General features: G+C 39.4%; 1 protein-coding gene across 2 annotated transcripts in view; it reads right to left on the minus strand.

Moving 5' to 3' along the window:
• The window catches only part of ATG10 (autophagy related 10), a 126,129-nt gene that overhangs the window by 40,478 nt on the left and 63,834 nt on the right, over window positions 1-21,817 (minus strand). For both annotated transcript variants that reach the window (XM_063129652.1, XM_063129651.1), the window contains exon 4: window positions 24-150. In XM_063129652.1, the coding sequence (XP_062985722.1) occupies window positions 24-150 (127 nt within the window). The remainder of the gene's footprint in view (window positions 1-23; window positions 151-21,817) is intronic.

Below are 21,817 nucleotides of genomic sequence, written 5' to 3' on the forward strand. Positions count from 1 at the left end.
GTTTTATGCGGGAGACATCTTACCTAAAAAGCCTGCCCTAAAATAAAGTGCAGGAGCTTGGTAACTGCTGGAGTACAAAACATGGTATTCATAGCGAATCACCTCTGAAGTAGCAGAGATCTCAGCTGCTTGGGAGTCATCCGGACTTTCCTGAAACAGATATTAACACCGATAAACAGTGGGCATGAAGCAATGTGGAAGAGAATAAATTACTGCATTAAATTAATAAATATCTGTAAAAGTCATAAATGCTACTACCATGCTGTTACCTGTCTCATCATAATCATAAATGGATTGTTATCTTAGTGATCAATTTGCATACTCCAGCAGAGGTCCCAAACATTTTTTGAGTCAGTGGGCACATTTGGACTTTTGAGAGAGTGCTATGGAACTCTCAATAAAATGGATGCCACACCATGGTGAGCATGTAGTCACAAAACACTCATTTACCAAAAGGCAAACTGGTGAGACTGAAGCGGCTTTGACATGAGGCATTTATTGTGTGCTTGTGATTAGTCACTCACAGACGTTTGACGGTCCAACACGCAACATCGTCATCACCAGGGTGCCTCCCAGTCTTTACAACCTTTATTGTGTTGTTTTGCATCACGCTAAATGTCAGCATTTTCCCTCCTCCCACCATAAGCAAGGGTGTACTGATGAAATGGTACTTTATAACAAATAATAGTATAGCACTATCTAGTGGATTTATAATAAAACATATAAAAAAGAAAAACATGTGGAAACGAGCCAATCTAATTCTGCGAGGAATCTGGAAGCAGGAGCCTGTCAGGTTGCAAGATTTTAGCCTGGTATAGAAATGCTCTAAAAGAAAAGTAACCTGCCCAAGAATCTAAGTAAATGGCAGACCTGGGGGGTCTGAACTACAAAATGCAAAACACTCTTTTGAACCCCATAAAGATGGTATTAGAAGGGAGCAGAATGCCAGCTTCTCAGTTTTAAGAAAAAGTTTTTAATTTAAAGAAAATCATAAGAAATAAAAATAAAAATCCGGAGGGGCAGGTGCCAAAGAGGTATCCATGGGTACCATTTTGAGACACCAGCATCAGACAGACCGTATACCATTTCCTTTCATTCATGCTAATTAAAAATAGGGAAATGGGATTTTAAAAATGAGGAGTTTCTTAGACATATCACAGGTTCCATCCAGTCAACGTAATGCACAACCAAATTCATAGCAAACGTATAAACCTTTTTCTTTCCCTCAATTACTTCCAAAGTAGCCTACTATTGCTAAAACAGTAATTATAATACTGGGGCCATAGCTAGACCTAAGGTTTATCCCAGGATCGTCCAGGAGTCAAACCTGTTCATCTAGGTGACACACAGGGGATCCAGTGCTCAGGCAGGGGCGAACCCTGGATGATCCCAGGATAAACCTTAGGTCTAGCTGTGGTCTAAGTCTTTGTGTAGCACTTTCAAACAACCCCTAGTTGTAATCCTTACAAGCACTGTGTAAATTAAGATTGGCCTGTATCAGACTACAGATGGAGGGGGGATTGAGGCTGAGAAAGAATGGCTTGCCTAAAGCCCTAACCCTGATTCTTGACTCTGTCTCTTAGCCACATTAGTTTCTTTCGACCCAGGGAAGGATTATGGGTTTGCTTAACTGAAGGGGTGAAAGGAAATACTACATTAGCTTAGTCAGGGCCAAATCATGCAACCAAATCTACACAGCATTCAATCTATGGTGAAGCAATTGCATGACTGCTGTATGATACTCCCAACTTGCAAGTTTTATTACAACTCTACTAAAGTTAGTTTTAGCAACTTTGTGGTGACATGGTAAATTGGGTTGGATAAGTTGAGATGCCTTTACCCAAATGTTTCACCACTTTCCAAATTCTGCATGGATCCACTATATCCAATATTCTCAACACCCCAAATTATTTGTCTGAAGTGTTACTATTACTGTAGACAATCTTCCAACAGGTTTGAGTGGTAAAACAACTTCAGAGAATGATTTCTCTATAATTCAATTGCTACAGAAACAATGCCAGTTCCAAAATTTATGTTGAAAGTGATCGTAAGTTTAAGGTTATTTAAATTTACACCATCTTCTTTCACCAACACTGCTCTTGTTACTTGATGCCTACTATAGGTTATAAACCTTTGTAACTATGTTATTGAAAATGGAATTCCTCAAATGACTGAAAGGAGATCATTACTGAAGTAAGAGTAGATAATGATATGGTGAAAAATCCAAACTACAGAGAATTGGAGCTTCATGCACAGGCATTAATTGAAACTTCCCAAAAGATCACAATTACCACTTAATTGTTTAAAAACGTTCCTGTTATAATTTAATAATGCAAAGCCTCACAAAGTATTGATCACCTTTAAATTGGATAGACCTTATTGGCAAAACCTGGTGCTCAGAGGTTTGGAAACGAGGCCGTTAACTTTTTAAAAAACATCTCATGGGGCAAATTAAAGGCAAATAATAGAATGTATTTGTCAAGGTAACACAACTGATGTATTCACAGAATATAGGTGGGTTTGCCTGCCAGAAAAACACATAAGTATGTGCACAAGCTGAGTAACGGTATGTTTCCAAGCTTGTGTCTTACACAGCCATAGAATTTGTAGGTGGACTTGGTGGCAACCAGCTGTGAGTACAGAGTTCACTATGCTGTTTTTTTCTTGGGTGGAGAACTGAATGGCTGAAAGGAACAATGAAAAATTAGTTTTCCTAAGAACCCAATTGATTCAAGCAACAGCTGGCAGTATCTTGCACCTCTCAGGTCCTTGACAAACCTTAATTATTCTTCTTACATAAGAGAAATGCCAGAACTGATCAGGTTAACTGAAAACATTATGCCCCAACTTAAGTGCTAGAAAACTGTTTGATTGTTCTAATAAGAAATGATCCTATGCAAAAAAAGAAAAGAAAAGAAAAAGCCATTTCATGTTCCAAACTAGTTAGGGTGACCATATGAAAAGGAGGACAGGGCTCCTGTACCTTTAACAATTGTATTGAAAAGGGAATTTCAGCAGGTGTCATTTGTATATATGGAGAACCTGGTGAAATTTCCTCTTCATCACAACAGTTAAAGCTGCAGCTGCCCTGCCCTCTTTTAAATCTGGTCACTCTAGTATAGCTCCTTGCAGCTTTGTGGTGATGAAGAGGGAATTTCACCAGGTGCTGCATGCATACAAGTGACACCTGCTGAAATTCCCTTTTCTATGCAACTATTAAAGATACAGGAGCCCTGTCCTCTTTTTCATATGGTCACCCTAAAACTAGTCAACTTAATTAGTGGAGAAACAAAACTAGTATTCCTAACACAGTTGTTGAAAGTACATAGCAAACTATTAAATAGACATCTATAACTCTAGAAGTCTTTTTTGTATAGAGATAACTTGGAAGATATTACCTAGATATTCAGAGATATTTTTCTTTTCTTTTTTCTTGCCTGCCTTGTTTCTAGAGACAAACAGGAATGCTATATCTGTGATCTATAAACATACAAGGACTTCTCAATCCTCCTTAAGGCCAGCACTAATCCCTCTTTATTTGGTAAACAGTAGTAACAGGATGCATGACATAAAGGCTAGAGTACTCATGTGTAATCCTTTGCTCAGTATTTCCAATAGGGTGGATGAAAAGAATTTAACCAGGGGAAGTAAACTTTGGTGTCCGCAAACGTTGATAGCATCACTTTAACTGATGTTGAGCCATGTTCTAACAGAAGTTCATTTTAAGTCACCTTAATTCAGCCTTTGCAGTGCTTAATGTACTCTGTGACTGAGGAGACCACAAAATCTGAGGGATTATTAAGCAGAGGAAATAAGCAGTAGTACTTTAAAACAAATTACCCTAGCTATAGTCATAACAACTGGCAATGACATTAAGAAGTGATGAAACAACAAAAGCTATAAAGCAATAAGAAATTCTTAACACACTGTATGATACACTTCTTTGCACAGAAACACAGAGAACAACGTATAGAAAAGCTCTATACAAGAGTTACCACAACCCTCCACTTCCTTTGCCAGAGTGTCTCCATGCAGGACACACCAGTGCTATGCTAGCTATGCAAAAAAGTGACCAGTTGGTTATGGTAAACCAAGTCCCTCTTGCACCATGCCTTTAGATATGCATCAGCCATTTTTCCCCTATGTCCCGGCTTTACAGATAACAGAGCTGAAGCACCAAGATGAGAATCCCTCTGCACCCTGCTCACCACATGCAGACACAATGGGACTGTGCCCAAATTGTAATTTTTAAAGATAAGGCAATTTGTGTCTTTGTTTACTGGAGGTCTAATTGTGATGAAACGCTAAACCATATTTTAGCCCTCTATGTACAAGCATTGGTTTGCATGCTCTCCTTCCCTACTTTGGTACGGCAGCAGCAAGAAGATTGGAACATTTCACTTCTGGTTTTAAAATAACAGAAATTCCCCATTTCATCCGAACTCGGTGGGACTCAAGGCCAGGATCAAATTATGGTTTATTATCCTGGCTTGTTCCCTGCCTATGCGGCAGAGTCTTGCTATTTACTGTTTTACTCTGTACAGCACCATGTACATTGATGGTGCTATATAAATAAATAAATAATAATAATAATAATAATAATAATAATAATAATAATAATAATAATAATCAGATATCCCCAAGTTCAGTTGTAAGAGGGAACTTTGGCTCATTTAAAAACAGCAGCAGATGCTTTTGATTTCTTCCTTGTGGCTGCGCTAGAGGAAGAAAAGGAAGGGAGAGCACGAGCCTGAGCATGTGACAATAACCCATAATTTAGCATTACATTTGAACTAGTTACAGTGCATATGAAGAGTAAAAGAGTTTACTTTACTTTTCATGGGTTGAATTTAATGGTGGCTTTGCACCTGATTCCGCAAGGTAGGGCACCTGATTTTTGTTGTACCCTAACCTACTACAGGTTAGGGTACAACAAGCAAGGCCACTTTCAATGATCTTAGTGATCACACAGGCCTATATATAAAGACATACATGTCATAAACACACTGTCAAACAAGTAATTTATTCTTCAGCACATAATATGAACAATTATTAATCACTTTAACAAAAAATATATGGTAACATAAACAATGTAATTCAGAAAATTGGTTCTCTTACTGCCTGATTAATTTTGCTTTATAGTGGTTGCACAGTTGTAACTTCCACTGGATTTTCAACTGGATTTATGTATATGTGAAAGATTGTACTCAGAATTGCAGCCTGTTATCAAAAGATTTGCTTACAGAAGGAATGGGGAACATGTGAGCCCTCCAGACGTTTTTGGGTGCAGTGGTCATCATCCCTCACCATTATGCTGGCTAGGACTTAGGACAGACATAGTTCAGTAATATCTGGAGGGACACACAATCCATACCCCATCATGAGGAAAGGCTATCATCATTCAAGTGTTTAAAAACAGGATTTAGTCCAAGTTGCATTTTCTAGAAAAACAGCACAGAATCACTTGATTTTTCAATTATTGCTTCTTCATAACAATTTTAATTGCATGGCTGCCACACTGCACGGAGAAACCAAATCTGGGACTGACTGTTTCCTAAACAAATTGGGAAGTTGTCATCAGGAAGCATCTGTTATTTTATTACACTCACGTAAAAGCATTCTTGTGCTATCATAATGGAGTACTGAACAGATGCTTTCAACTACTATATCTAATACAATATAATAATAATAATAATAATAATAATAATAATAATAATAATAATAATAATAATAATAGGTAAGCAGCTACCGCCTGATTAATTATACAGGTTGCTTTACAAGGGCATTTTCACCAACTACTGAGACATGTCAATCTTCAGCATTTTAAATGTATGTCTGCTTGCCTGCTCCCAAATGTATCTGATCTCTTCCCTTTAAAACTGTGAGTTAGAAATTATGGTTAATCCAATATAGACATTTCTGGTTTTGCAAACATTATATATAATATCTCTACAGAAAGCTGCTCAACGAAGTATTTCATGCAAAGTTCAGTTGTTAGCAGGAGCCGTTAATTTGGTTTTGGCAATGTTTAATAACAACCTGGAATCCAGCCAACATCAACTGGTCTAGGTCAGGGCAAAACACAAAGATGGGGAAGGCCGCTTTTGAGGAACAGGGTGGCTGACAGAAACTGTGGTCAAGGAGGGACGCAACAGTGACAAAAGAAGTTGTATCACTTTCTCCTCCCCCGCTCTCAAATGTTCCATGAACATTTGTGGGGTAAAGTAATACAGATGCCAGAAATTGATAGGAGGGAAGCATTGCCAAAATTGCCATCCTTTCTACACCTTTTCCCCTTGCCCTTGTGTCGCAAATCATAGCCCCTTTCCCAATGTATCTTGAGCAGTCAAGAAGAATGGATCCCACCAACAGGAAGCTGGGGGAAGAAACCCTGCGTTTCTTATATGATTAACTGAAAATGAACAGATCTTACAGATGTGAAAAATTAAAATAAATCTGTTATGAAGTAGCCTGATAAAAGACTAGCTGCATTACATTGAGAGCCCCCACAAAAGATCCCTTAATGTAGCATTGCCTGATAGATAGGATACACAGACACAGACACACACACACACACACACTTACACACAATATACAGACACACACGTGATCCAGAGCTTGAGAGGGATCACAATTTTAAAAATCACTGCACATTCCTATTAAATAAATAATTGTCTGAAAAAGCCTTAAAAAGGAGATGACCCTAGTAAATATAGCTTTTGTAATTATTCAAAAAGTACCATTTTGTTTAGGTTGCTGCTCTGGAGAGCGTAAATGAGTACTGTTATGCCATTTAAATTGACCTTCATCAGTGATTTTCATATTTTTACCTACTGTGTGAAGCATGGTTTAAACAATGCCCTTTTTACACCCGAAATTCTATACTTCCTAAGGTATACTTTACCTTGGGCAAGCCAAGTACCAGATCAAATAAACAAGAAATGCTACATCAGTACAATGTTACACAAATAAAGATTAAAATTACTTTAAAGTAAAGGGTGCTGCTGGGGCTTGTCTGCTTGGTTCGATTCTCTCCATACACTTTATTCCCACCTCCCTGGTGTTCCTTATTAATCCTGAATTCACCCTTGTTGTTTGCAGCCCCCACTAGTATAATATATTCAGCTTACTTTGTCTTCTTGGCATAGCTAATTGAGTTGAGTCTAATCCTTCCCTCACTGAGTACTGAGGAAACCAGCAGTTAAACATATGTGGTCAATTACATATAATTTTAGGATCAGAGCACCTCAAAATATTCCCCCCACCCCTCCAAGAGTTATGATTGTCAAAGACACAGAGAATGGCACTGGGAGCACAGCAATTCTTGGCATATGAACAGAGTTTCTTTCAAACTGAATAACCACCAGACCAAATGGGCCAGGAGCACAATGAGAATTACAGCTGAGTTTCAGCTCCAAAACATGAAATCATGGGAGTGGAAAAAAACACACATCCAAAAACCCAAATCTTGCCTTAGGGCAGGATCTTCCACCAGACATTAATCCACATCCACACCACACATCACATCACCAACAAACAGAGAACAGGAATGAACAACCCTGCAGACAAGAAATACTTTGGTAAAACAAATCCAAATGGCTCAAGCAAATTATACAAAGAACATGCTACAGTGCTATTCAAACTGACTTGGGAAAAACCTCTTACTCAACACTAAATAATGCTTAATTTTTTTCAACAGTGGCAAAAGCATTCCATAATACTAAACACTTTTTCCTGAAACAAAAGTGATCTATGGAATGTTGAAAGCCAGATACTTCCAAAGTCCCCCAACCTATTTTCCTTTGGACAAAACAAGACAGTTGAATCTTAACTTTCTGTGTAGTCCTATCACAATAATAGAAAAGGAGGAAAACAGCTTCAAGATCATTACAAACACATTCATAAGTTCATTAGAATGACTTTACTATCATCTTCACCTTACAATTTAATAGTGATATGAAAAGACAATCAAATTCAGAATAACATTATGGTAGTTTTTATTACACTAGCAGCATAGAACGCTAAAAATACCTGGATTGTATTGGCAAATAAATATTTTAAAACAGGAAGAAACATCTTACAGAAACAATGTTTTGCACAGCTTAATTTTTTTGGCAAAAAGTGGAATATTTAATTTGTTTTATTTAACTTTTATAAAACAATTAGGATAGAGGAAAGGAAAGTATATTATCTCCAGCAAGCCCCAGAGCAAATTTGGTGCCTTCTTTGAGATTCATCTGAGTGCTATACAGAAGACAAAAGTATTTTAGGTTCTGTGGAAGAACCACCATTCAGTAAGATATCACAGCGCTGTCACGGGTTCTATGGGGAATATAGACAATTTTTCTCTGTAGGGAAGTAACTTTTTCCTAATGATATATTCATACTAGTCCCTGATCTTACTGCAGTAACATCTGGGGAGACAACCTCTTGCGTGCTTTCACACACAAAAAGGGTAGTGTGTGTATGTGTGCGCGTGCACACACCAGACCTGGGCAGAAAGAACACATTTCTTTCAAAGGTAGCATTAGTATCATAGAGAAAACAGAATTGCACTATTAAAAAAAATAAAACATTCAGGGTGGGGAACCATTTAGCCTTTGCAAAACTTAAGGTTAAAAAAATGTAGACATAGCAAGAGAAGGGCATTGTGGCTCATCTACAATATCTGCTCATTTCCTGTGACATCAGTGTTCTGCAACAGGTCTACTTACATTTCAGTATGCATGGTGCTCTTAATGGCTGTTTTGAGTGATACATTCAATGTGATACCAGAAAAGAAGCACAAATGTGTGGAAAGGAGGCCCATGCATATCAAAAACCAAAGACTTAAAGGGTATATATAAAACCACTGTAATTGCATATCTGATAACATATGTAACCCAAGAGTTTTACCTGGGTTTGTACTTTCACACAAATTCCTACAATTAAAAAAAAAGTCAATTTAAAAGGAAAGAATAGAAATGGGAGGCACTTTTTAATTGAACTGCTTTCTTGTAAGGTACTAATTATCCCCATAAAGTGTTCAAGAGCAGACTACTGATTCGTCTTCATTTCCTAAATTAAGCAATTTTAGCTGGTAAAAAAAAGTACCTTTGAATGCTTATGTGTTTTTTGCATCATGATTATTAAACTATCTGGCACTTCTCAGAAAATATGAGTAAAATGAGATTGCTACTTTATTTTGTATGGATATCCCAGTCCTAAGAAAACAAAAGGCAAAACAAAAGCAAAGTTTTTTGACACTGAAGGGGGTGTAGAAATGGAAAACTACCAATGCTGGTCCAATTTCCTAGACTTCTAACAAAAAAACACCAGAGAGAGCACTAAAAGATAATTATTTGGACATTTTTCATTAATAGGAGAAAGCCAATAGGAATGCAGGCAGAAGTTTTAGCATGAATGCTTTTCATTGTAATAACTGTGATTTAAATTATTGGTATAAATTATAGAATCATAGAATAGCAGAGTTGGAAGGGGCCTACAAGGCCATCGAGTCCAACCCCCTGCTCAATGCAGGAATCCACCCTAAAGCATCCCTGACAGATGCTTGTCCAGCTGCCTCTTGAATGCCTCTATTGTTCACTATCCGAAGTCCTAAAAATGGAATTGTCTAAAAAACTGAACTCTGAGATTTTAAAAAAAAATCATACTCAAAGTGATACATGACGGTTTGACCAGCTAAATTAATAACAGGACATGGATTCAGAGAGCAGAGAGAACCTTTGTCTGGGTCAACCTCATCTGACAAGCTGGTAGTAATACATAGATATCTAGTGTAATCCTATACATGTCTACCCAAAGATAAGTTCCACTGAGTTCAATGAGGCTTGCTTCCAAGTAATTGGGTAAAGGAGTGCACTCTCAAATTCTGATCCAGCTGACGTTAGCCATGAAAATGTTAGTCACAATTAACTTCAGTCCCATTGCTTTCAACGACTAACTATACCTAGATTGGAGCCTTCATCATCTTCTCTTTTGGTAACTACAGAATTTATTGGCTTTCACACAGAAGAAGAGAGAAAAATATTAATAGATAGTAATATTAATATTATTCATACCTAATATACATTTAAATTGAATATTTATGTATTCAAAGTGTTTGAATAATTCTTACAACATACCTGAAAACAGACAAACTGGTCTGAAACTAAGAGAATATTGATTTGCCTAAAGCCATCAATTGAATCTGCAGCTTGAGATTACTTCTTCTCAACTCATAGCACATAGTCATTACAGTACACCATATTCTATGCACCATGCTCACTTGTTTTTTCTCCCTCTCTCTTAAGAGAATCCAGTCCTGAACCTGTGTCATCACACAGGTTTATAGCAAATAGCCTGGTTCAGTTGTATGCAAATAAATAAAATAAATAAGACATAATGAACTTGGTCCAATAAACCATAGTTTATCAGACCCCAAATTAACCTTGTGCCTATGTACTTCCTCTTCCCTTTTATCACACAATATAATGAAAAACTCCAAGGGTTTACTAAACGTTTTTTCCATTATACCAGACCCATGAAAATATGGGTTAACCTTTGCCTACAAAGATTTTTGTTGAATCTTCTTCTTTCTCTTGCAAGAGGATGCCACTACACCCTAGGGTGCCACAGCCATTCCTAACCTAGCCTCTAGTTGCACTGAGAAATCAAGTTGTTCCCCATTTTTACAATAAAAGATTCAAATGATTCAAGAGTTTTTACAAATGATAAAAAGTTACATACAAAATTATGATGATACTTAATAATTAACAAAGTGATAAGTGTATGTTTGTCCTCCCATGGAGAACCCACTCACTCTTTTTCTCTCTGAGAGAAATGATAAGATAGATAGATAGAGTTATAAACCTGAAGTACAGTTACTCAAAACTCAAAAAGGAAAGCCAAACTTGAGTAAACTGTGCAGTTTGTGCTGTAGCTAAAGGCAAAAGCAAAAAGGAAGGTGTAATCTAAATTATAGATCACTTAATTCCTCTCATGAACAAACATAAACCAAGTAGTAACTATAAATGCATGTCACATTAAAAAAAACATTCACCAATGAAACTGATGCACTAGACTGAATATACTAATTGCTTTCCATGTTTATCTTATTATTTTAAACTAGGCATTTATTATTTTAAATAATAAATTTAAAATTATTTTAAACTAGGCATTTGCCTTAGTCCAGAGGCTACCACGTACAGCAATGGACTACATATAATAAACTTTCCTGCAAATTGGTGGTTAGTGTATCAACAATGCTGTAACTTTCTTGTTTGGAGAGAGGGTGCCTGAAAACAGCCCCATCACATCACAAACTAGTGCTCTGGATTCATTAGAGTTGACAGAACCAAAATATTAGTCAACTGCTTTGGATAGTACCAAATTCCCAACCAAACCTCCAAGTTATCTCTCAAACCTGACCGTCTCTAGACATTAAAACTCCAACAATTACTTGGGTACAGACAGCCATCTGTAGCCAAAAATTCATCTTCCTTGACAAAGAGATATTCATCTCAATCCAATCCAAACTTCTTCATATTCCTCTGGAAGAATACCCATCCAAACCCCTAAAGCTGCCAGATAGTGAAGGTCACTCGTGAACCATAATTTTGGAACAAGCTAAATAGTCACATGAACCTCAAAACTCATGCAAGGCCAGAATCCATCCAAATGCCATGCCACTCCTTGTGTGATGCTCATCTGAAGCTCCAAAGTCATCAATCTTTGGGTCAAGCTAGATAGCAGGGCCAGATGGGAATCTGAGCCTCCAAAGACACGACACATCTTTGCACTCCAGCAGATGCCCATTTGAACCCCAAGACAGCAGCCATTGCTTCTGGATGAGATCAAATGCCCACTTCAACTTCACTGTAACACCCACATATCCCTGTTCTTTGGGAAAGGCTAGATGTTCATTCAAATCCCAAAAGCCACCCCTTTACTTTGGTTGAGTTAGACACCCATCTGAACCCAAGTCCTTTGCCCAAGGTAAGTTGCCAATCAAAACTCAAAGATGACATCCTCTTTCAATAACCCTGGATGCCCATCTGAATCCCATACAAAAACTGTTATTTCAGTCAAGTCATACACTGATCCACTGAAATACGGCCATTATACGGATCTACCAAACTTTCTACTTTGGGAAGAGAAATGTATCTGTTTTAACTTTGCATTCATCACTAAGTCTTTGGGGAAGAAAAGAAACTGGTTAAAATCAAGGTTTGCAATTAAAGACATAATTTTCACAAATGTCTTGGTTACATACTACAGGTCAACTTCTTACCCCCAACAAGCCAACAAAAAAAACCCTCATAATGGAGTGGTTGTCGCAACATGTTATTCGCGCAGTACTGCGCGTGAATAATTATTCTCACAGTTAAAAAGCTCTTGTCTTAAACTGCTATAGCACCTTAGGACATATATTTTAATACTGAAATTAAAAGAAATCTGTTGAATGTGTATGTGTGTGTATGTGTGTGTGTGTGTGTGTGTAAAATACACAGCTACACAAGACTCAAATGAACCCAACAGAAAATGAACACATAAATTTGCCTTAGGAAAATCAAATATGGCTAAAATGTCCTATTTTGTAGCATACAATTTTTCTCTGTTACTTCAAGGTCATGTACAAAATCTAAATGCAGCATTTGCAGTATTCCTGGGCACAATGAATCAGCTAAAACTCTCCATCTTCAGATTTTTTCCACCCCCTGACTGAAAGCCTGAAAGACAATTAATGAAGAACCAAAGAAGCAAACTACAGTATTGAAATACTGGTCGACAGTATCTAAAACTGATGACAGTGAAAACAAAAGTAGCTATTATAATGGACATTGGACAAAGAATACACAAATGTCATAAAAATCCAACAGTAATTACTGGTGTGGCTGTTTTTGTTTTACCATCACTAGAAGAAATATTTGTCCTTATTTAAGACATCCAAATCTCCTTTAACGTCTTTTATTTTTTAGAATTTTTTAATTACAGGGAACAACGCAGAGCATTGTACATCTAGTTTCACATTCAAATTGTGGCAAGGTTTCTGAAATATATTCACAGCTGTCAATTAAATAAAAGAATTATATGGCTCATATAACTCTAAGAGCCAATGTGGTCCACCTCCACCATGGACTTTTTGAATGGCCTTGGAAAGACAACCTTAGCCTCAATTTTCCATTTCAGTCTGGGCCCAAACAGTCATGCAACATTCTAAAACAGATTAGTGAGACCACACCCTGCTCCTCTATTTGGAATAAATATATTCAATTTTTGAAAATTATTAATTCTATACTTAAAGAATACGAATATACTGTAATTGCATCACTAGCCTTATAAAACATGGAGGTACGCAGAGTACCAATTTTATTTTTTATAGTTTTCCTGAGATAAAACTGATAAAAACAAAACAAAACAAAATAAACTCAGCCCCATCCAGGGAAACTGCCAACAGTGGATACTATTACAACCCTTTTGAAACTAATTATTTTACAGTGGATAATTTTAACAGACAGAAGAAACTCAAATAACTAATTGTTCTTTATGTGAATTCCTATCATATATATGAAGCTCTTGTGCTAGCTGAAGTAATTGCTTCATTTTAAGCAGAAGCAATAACATTTATTCTATATATAAATATAACTAGATTTATGTTAAATGGTTGCATAAATGTATCCCATTTTGTATCCCATATAAACTCAACAGCTCTCCAAGACTGTGGACATGTTACAGAAAAAACATTTAAGAAATGGGAAACATTGCAAAAAGAATATTATTATAATAGATTGTAAGTATGAACCATCTAATTCAGTCAAGGAGAAAAACTCAACAGTCACCAAGCATGGTGAGGAGAATGACAATGATAAGTTAAATCATAGAAGAAAACTTAGAAGAAAAAAAGGTTTTGAGGAAAGCTTCCAAAAGTCAGAAGGAAGACAATGTTCTCTGTGATGCTGCCCAACTGGCAGTCAAAAAGTAGTGACTAGGGTTTCCATATGAAAATGAGGACAGGGCTCCTGCATCATTAACAGTTGAATAGAAAAGGGAATTTCAGCCAGGGTCATTTTACAGCACCTGGTGAAATTCCCTGGATGAGGGCTAACAAACTGAGACTCAATCCAGACAAGACGGAGGTACTGTTAGCGGGTGGTTCATCTGTCCGGTGAGGTGATGTTTGCCCTGTCCTGGACGGGGTTGCACTCTCCCTAAAGGATTGGGTCCGTAGTTTGGGGGTGCTCTTGGATCCAGAACTGTCTCTTAAGGAACAGGTGAACTCAGTGGCAAAGAGCACCTTTTATCAGCTTAGGCTAATATACCAACTACGCCCTTATCTGGACAGAGATAGCCTAGCTACAGTTATCCATGCTCTGATAACCTCTCGTTTGGATTACTGCAATGCGTTATACGTGGGGCTGCATCTGAAAACGGTCCGGAAACTTCAGCTGGTACAAAACAGGGCAGCCCGCCTACTAACAGGGACTGGCCGGCGAGATCATATCATGCTAGTCCTTCTACAACTTCATTGGTTGCCAGTCCAAGTCTGGGCCCGATTCAAAGTGCTGGTATTAACATTCAAAGCCCTAAACGGTTTGGGGCCAGGTTATTTGAAGGAACACCTCCTCCCCTATGTGCCTGCCCAGACCTTAAGATCATCCACAGGGGTCCTTCTCCATGAGCCCCTGCTGAAGGGAGTGAGGCAGGTGGCTACTAGGAGGAGGGCTTTCTCTGCTGTGGCACCCCAGTTGTGGAACGAGCTCCCCAGAGAGGTTCGCTTGGCGCCTACATTGTTTTCCTTCCGTCGCCAGCTGAAGACCTTTTTATTTTCTCAGTATTTTAACACCTAATTTAACAAATTTAAACTTTGCTGTTTTAATCTCATATTTTAACCTATATCAATTCTTGCTGTGTGGTTTTATCCTGGTTGTGCTTTTTATATTGTATGTTGTATTTGTGTTTTTAAATTGTTGGTTGTTTTTATGCTCTTCATGGTTTTAATTTTTGTGAACCGCCCAGAGAGCTTCGGCTATTGGGCGGTATAAAAATGTAATAAATAAATAAATAAATAAATAAAATTCATCATAACAGTTAAAGATGCAGGAGCCCTGCCTTTTTGACTAGTTTCAAAAGAGGGCAGGGCGCCTGCAGCTTTAACTGTTGTGATGAAGAGGGAATTTCATCAGGTGCTGCATGCATGCAAATGACCCCAGCTGAAATTCCCTTTTCAGCTCAACTGTTAAAAATACAGGGGCCTTGTCCTCCTTTCCATAAGGTCACCCTAATAGTGACGGGAAGGTACTCACCCCCACCTCAAGGTATAGAGCAGGGACTGCCCACTCAAGAGGAGGAGTGTCAGCTCCCACTTTTAAAAGCTCTAGAAGTTTCTGAGATCTTGCTCTGTACAGAACCCATATCTGTGACTGCAAGGAGAGCATGAAGACGTATGTAGACAACATGAATTTTGAAATGTTTATAGATGAAACTTGACAAAACCCAAAACTGCCATAGTCATTCATTTGTTAACCTCATTCACTCACAAGGTGCAATCAAATGTAAGATGTCCCTGCCCCAAGTCCCGCTGAGGTAAACAAGCACTTAGCTGTAGGCTTTAAATCAATGGAACTTGAGCACATCCAGCCTTCCTTGGACAGATTCATTCATTTTGATTCAGAAAACCTAACAGGAATGAGGAAAGACACACACAAAAACAGCTGTACTCTGTACACAAAGGCTTGCATGCACCTACTACAATGCATGAGGCGGGTGGGGGTGAGAACACACCTGGAAGCATGCCTGAACCTATCAGGCAACCCACATTCACAGCTTGCTAGCTTGGGCTTCTCCCATGGTTTTTAATCGGTTAATGGTGACTTCTTAATCATTGTGCAAAGTGTACTGACACTCACCATTTTGGATATTATTATTATTATTATTTTTAAATGGATTAGTTTGCATGCATGTGAGCAGCAAAATTTTCTAAATTTTATTTTTGTTTCTTTAGATTTTTAATTTTATTATGACTATGAGCTGGAGCTGGTGCTGGCACCAAAGAAGAAGAAAAGTAAAATGGTTTGCAAGGTTCAATGAATATTGTGTTCTATGGTATAGCGGACAAGGAGTGCAGGAGGCAGGCTAATGACCGGACAGCAGTTGTTCATTTTTAATATCATCTTTCTGTTCTCCTACCTAAAGCTAGGATAACAGCAGCACTGGGATTTATGGCCTGTGTGAGAACACTGAAAGAGAGACCTGGCCCAGGCAACTGATTCTGAAGTGAGAAAAATTGAGATCAAGCTACATGGGCTAAGGACAACCAGAGGAGACTGAGCTGGTGGTCAGTGAGAAAAAAGGGGAATATTCTCTTTGTGGAAAGGGATAAGTAGGAAAACTGAGGGAATAGCATCGGAAAAGAAGTATCTGGAGTAGTTCTATCTGAATCAGGAGAGGCTGTGAATGTGCTGAACCAGTGCCTGGACAATGATGGGTTGGATGAGGGCCAACAACCTGTGACAGAATCCCATTAAGCTGGAATGTTTGTGGGTGAGCAGTTCTTGAGTATGGGAATTGGGGAGTTTTCCTTTCTGGACAGGATTTCACTTAAAAGAATAGGTACATAGTTTGAGGGATGCACCTGAATTCATCATTGTCATTAGAGGTTCTACTATGTTCCTTCCTGGACAGGGATAACATGGCCACTCAAGGCCAGCCCTCCCATGAGGTGGGGGAATCCCCTGCCTCAGGGAAAGGAGAAGTGGAACAGGAGGTGGCACTTCAGTGGATGATTCAGAGAGCCCTGTCAGCCATTCTTCTGCTGTGGCATTTGTTGCAGTGGGAAAGTGAGGCCAGAAGGGCTCTCCAGAACAGTGACCCATCCAGCAGCCCTACAGTGTGCGTTCTGGAGAGGCCCAACAGTCCAACTCTCCTGCTGTGGCAAATGCCACTGCGAGATAGTGGTCTGTGATGTTTTCCAGAGTATCCACCACCCTCACAGCGAAACAAAAGACAAATGGCTACTCTCAGCTACCTGCCTTCTGAGCAGAAACAAGAGCTGTGATGGCCAGAGAAAGTAGTCGGCATGGCTCTTCAGAGCGCTGGTCCAGACAAAATGCCACACTCTAAGGGGACCCTTCCTCAGAGCCAAGTATTGTGGGAAGGGTGTCCCAGGAGTTTGCATGTACCATGATATCATTGGGCTATGGGGGTGGGGTCCACTTAGATTGCTTCTTTTTAAAAAAAAAGATTTGTACTTTTGCAAATGCCCTGTGTCCCTCAAGCATACAATACCTCCTCTCTTATGTCAGTAGCCCCATTTTGGTTCCAGTCTTGTTGGCACTCACCCCCTGAGTTCACTATTACAGAGAGTGATACCTATTGAGCAGTATATGACTGTATTAGGGTACATCCATAGAGTGTCCAAGCAATTTAAGTAGCAATTAAAGCAGAATATTTTCCTGCATATTATTTACCCTTCTAAATTCTAAAATAATCTTTATTGTAATGTAAGAGATGAACATCTGAAACAACTTTATAGATTTTGGCTTAATTTGCTAAATGACTGATTGCAAGGAGATTGTTGATGTCTTATATTATTTCTACAGCTGTTGTTGACTACCTCTATGCCCAGATTATAAATAGACTGGTCAATATTTATGCTAAACATCTCTTGCATAAACTTTGAGATTGGAATAAAATGGAAAACTGCTACTGAAAAAAGACGCTGATTCAAAAATAGTGTGTTTTGCATTAAGGAATTGTTTTATTCTTAAATATTCCATTCTCAGACAAAACATCTTCTTTAGAGCATTCATTGAACTGAAAGCTGCTTTAACTCAGTAGATGGAGAACAATTATGGTACAAACTCAAAAAGACAACTATTGATCCACAATTATTGCTTTTCCTTAGAGTAATCCATGTATACATTAGAGCTAATGTAAGAACTGTTCAACATAGAAGCCTTAACAAATTATTTTTAATAAGGAAGGAAGGAGGGAAGTAACTTGTTCTCCTTTTAATTTAATTTTTATTTATCTGTTTAAAGTTCTACATCCTGTATTTCAGGAGAAATTCTGCTTCAGGTGATTTACAAAAATACTAATCAAATTACATAAAAATAAGATATCAATATTGGATGTCAGAGTCAACAACCGAAAATGCATTTAAAAGAAACTTAAGTCCTGCAACTTATAAGAAGTATCTAAACACTTTCCTAAAGAAAAAGTATGTTTTAAAGTGATAACTATAAATTCTAAAAGAACAGCTTCAAACTGGCTTTGTAGGGCAAGGCATTCTACACTTTGGGGACTAACACCAAGAAGGTCTTGCTATACCCCTGGTTTATACATATATACTATTGTGGTTGACACCTATATTTCTACATACAACGATGCAGTACTTAAACTGCAAGGAGACACTTTTTGATCTTCCAGGTCAGAAAATTACCTAGTAGTAATACTATTATATGAAGATCATGTTTTATTCTAACAGTAAAAAAGAAAAAGCTATTTAAGGCTACAACTGTACGTACACTGTCCTGGAAGTAACCTGCAAGTACTTCTGTATAAACATTCATAGGATTGTTCTATCTGACTATTAAGATTCAGTATTTACCATGAGGGGTAATCTTTTAATTATAGTAATTAATTCTAGTAAAACTAAGATTAAGGGTTTTGGATAACACTAACTAGTGCTGGAGAATTAATGATTTATTAAACTGAACAGATTTCTGATTTTTCTCATCTAAGTCTAACATCACATATTGGAACAAAAAATATTTTGAGTATCCTAGTAAAAGCCAATAAATCAGCTAATTAAAATTAACAAGAGTTGATGAGGGGTGAGAGGAACATAATGTAAGGAAGGGGTTAAGTGTACAAAGAATTGCTGTTTTTAAGAATCTGTATTCATTGTCTATTGTCTGTTATAGAATTGCAGAAATACCGCTTATCTCTCCACCTGGCCGTGGGCGTGAGGCCATCTCCTGGCTCCGTCAAGGCGAGAGAAGTGGCCTTGGGGCAATTTGCATCTGTGAAGGGAAAATGGCCCATCCGGAGGGAGGGGGGAGTAGAATAGTGGAGTGGCCATAAAAAGTCTACCAAACGTGGGGCCTGGCGCCTGAGCTGAAGGACACCTGGCTGGGGAAGTATATTCTGTAACAATGTATTAGTATTGCTGGTATTGGGGTTCAGGGTGTTATTTCTGTATCAATTTTAGTAACTAATCTGATGTGATGCTTGCCTCTTATCCTTCCAATTTAAAGGATTGGGCCTAACCCTTTCAATTTGAGAGCTGTGCGCTTTATTCCAAGATCTGTGCAAAATCCAGTGGACAGCCGGTTTGGCTGAGTGTGGTTTCCTTTACACATAAGAACAGCCATGCTGGATCAGACTGAGGGTCTATCTAGTCCAGCACTCTGTTCACACAGTGGCCAACTAGCTGTCAGCCAGGGAGCAACACAGCAGGACATGGGTGCAACAGCATCTTCCCACCCATGTTCCCCAGCAACTGGTGCATATAGGCTTACTGCCTCAGATACTGGAGGTAGCACATAGCCATTGCTGGTAGCCATTGATAGCCTTCTCCTCCACAGCAGTTTATCCAACCCCCTTTTAAAGCCATGCAAATTGGTGGCCATGACTACATCTTGTGGTAGTGAATTCCATAGTTTAACTATGTGCTGTGTGAGAACGCCAAGAAAGGTCTTTCCACTGGGGCACCCCTTTCTTCCCCCACCCCCACCTCCCTACCTCCAAGTAAGCTATTTCACACAGGTTGGGGAAAAGGATTTCTCCCATGGCTTGACTTTTAAACATCAAGATGCTGGTTTTTCCCAATTGGTGCAAAATGGCTTACTTGGAGGTAGGGAGGTGTGGGTCAGAGGAGAAAAGGGGTGCCCCAGTGGAAAGACCCTTCTGGATGTCCTGCCTTTTTATCTGCAAATGGGCTTATAAGAACACTAAAAAGTGGGAAATTGGAGGATATGAAAATGAAGCCCTTGCCAGGGACTGTGGGGGCAACACAGTCCTTGGCAAGGGGTTGGCTCCCCGCCCCCAATTTTCCTGATGGGGAAACTTCAAAGTGTAAAGGCAACTCAATGAAGATCATTCTCATAGAGATCTCTTGGTGCTTTGAAGCTTTCTGATCAGGAAAATCGGGGAGATGGGGAGCGAACCCTTTGCCAAGGACTGGGGATGGCAACACAGTCCTTAGCAAGGTGGTTGTTTTCACACACACACACACACACACACACACACACCAAATGGGCTTATAAAAAATTTTAAAAGCAGGAAATCGGGGGGAGCGCAAAAACAAACCCATTGCCAAGGAGGTCAACACAGTCCTTGGCAAGGGGTTTGTCCCCCCCCCCCGATACTTCTGTTGGGGAAGCTTCAAATAGCAAAGGGAACTCAATGAAGATCACTCCCATGCAGTTTGAAGCTTTGACATCAGGAAAATCCGTGGGTGGCTGGGAGTGAAAATGAACTCCTTGCCAAGAACTGTTGCCCCACTTTCTCCCCGCTTTTTTATTGTTTTTACAAGTGCAGGGGGAGGCAGCTTTCCCCATGTGTGCAAAGAATACCATTTCCCCATATGTGCAAATGGGAAGTCCCATTTGCACACATAGGGAGATAATTACAGGGAACTGCCAGCAAGGTTCCCAGTCCCATTTTTTTCTTCAAAAAATGTGCCTACGAATATATATAAAAAGGGGGGGACCTGATCTGATTGCAATTGTGGCCGGAGCCAGGAAGGGGAGTAAGGGCAGTGGCTTGGGCATGGCAAAAGGATATGGTGCCCCGCTGGGCAAGAGTGCCAGCAGTTTCTGCCGCTCTTGCTTCACAACTCTGTGGGAACGTGAAATAACCCATGGAGCCTGCGACAAGACACAATAACCAACAAAGGTTTAAAAACCGACTCTGCATATCGTTAATTATTTGTGTGGGTTATTTCAGCCAAATAACCCACTGTGGGTTAAAAAGATTCCGCCACACAACCGTGGATCATTTAAACCATCATTTTTTTTTGTTTTTAAAAATTAAATTTTTATTTTTGTTAATTCAAACACGTACAATAATCACACTAATTCAACTCAATATCCCACAATAATAAAAATTAAGAAACTTAATAAAATAATATAATCATATCTTGTGCACCCCACCCCCTGGGACCATTATTCTCCTTTCCAAAATTGTAATGTATCCTGCGACGGTTTACTCCCTTTCCCTTTTCCTAATACAAATTTAACAAATGGTCTCCATGGGCCTTGCTAGATCTACCTTTAAATCCGGGAGTGTGGAAGGGCAAGCCCGTGCTAGAAGTAGCACGGGCTGCCGCTCCTGTATACACGTAACATGCAACGGGGTAAAGGAAAGCCTTGTCCCGTCGGCCATTTTTTTCAATTTAAAGGGGCCATGTGTGCAGGAGCGCACCAACAATAAAGGTAGGCTTTAAAAAAAAGGGGGTTCCCTGCTACCCCCTGCCCCCGATTCCCCCCCGCGATGTTGGATGACCCCCCCGCCCGCCTGATGCTCCCCCACCCCCATGTCCGATGCCCCCCATCGCCCCTGGGCCGTGATTCCCCCCAATTTTCCCTGGGCCGCAACTCCCCCTGATCTCCTCTGGCCTCCATTTCCCGCCCCCGATCTCCCCATGGCCTCCATTTCCCGCCCCCCATGTCCCGTAGGCCACGATTCCCACCATCCCATGTCCCCACCGTAGCCCTGATGGCCGCAGTGCTCCTATGGAGCACTGCAGCCTGTCCGCCGCTTTTCCTGGCTACTCGGGAGTAAATGCCGTAGCCAGGAAAAGCAGCGGACCTGGCTACACGCCTGTGGTCTC

Source organism: Elgaria multicarinata, chromosome 6 (assembly GCF_023053635.1).
Source record: "Elgaria multicarinata webbii isolate HBS135686 ecotype San Diego chromosome 6, rElgMul1.1.pri, whole genome shotgun sequence".
In the NCBI taxonomy this organism is placed as follows: Eukaryota; Metazoa; Chordata; class Lepidosauria; order Squamata; family Anguidae; genus Elgaria; species Elgaria multicarinata.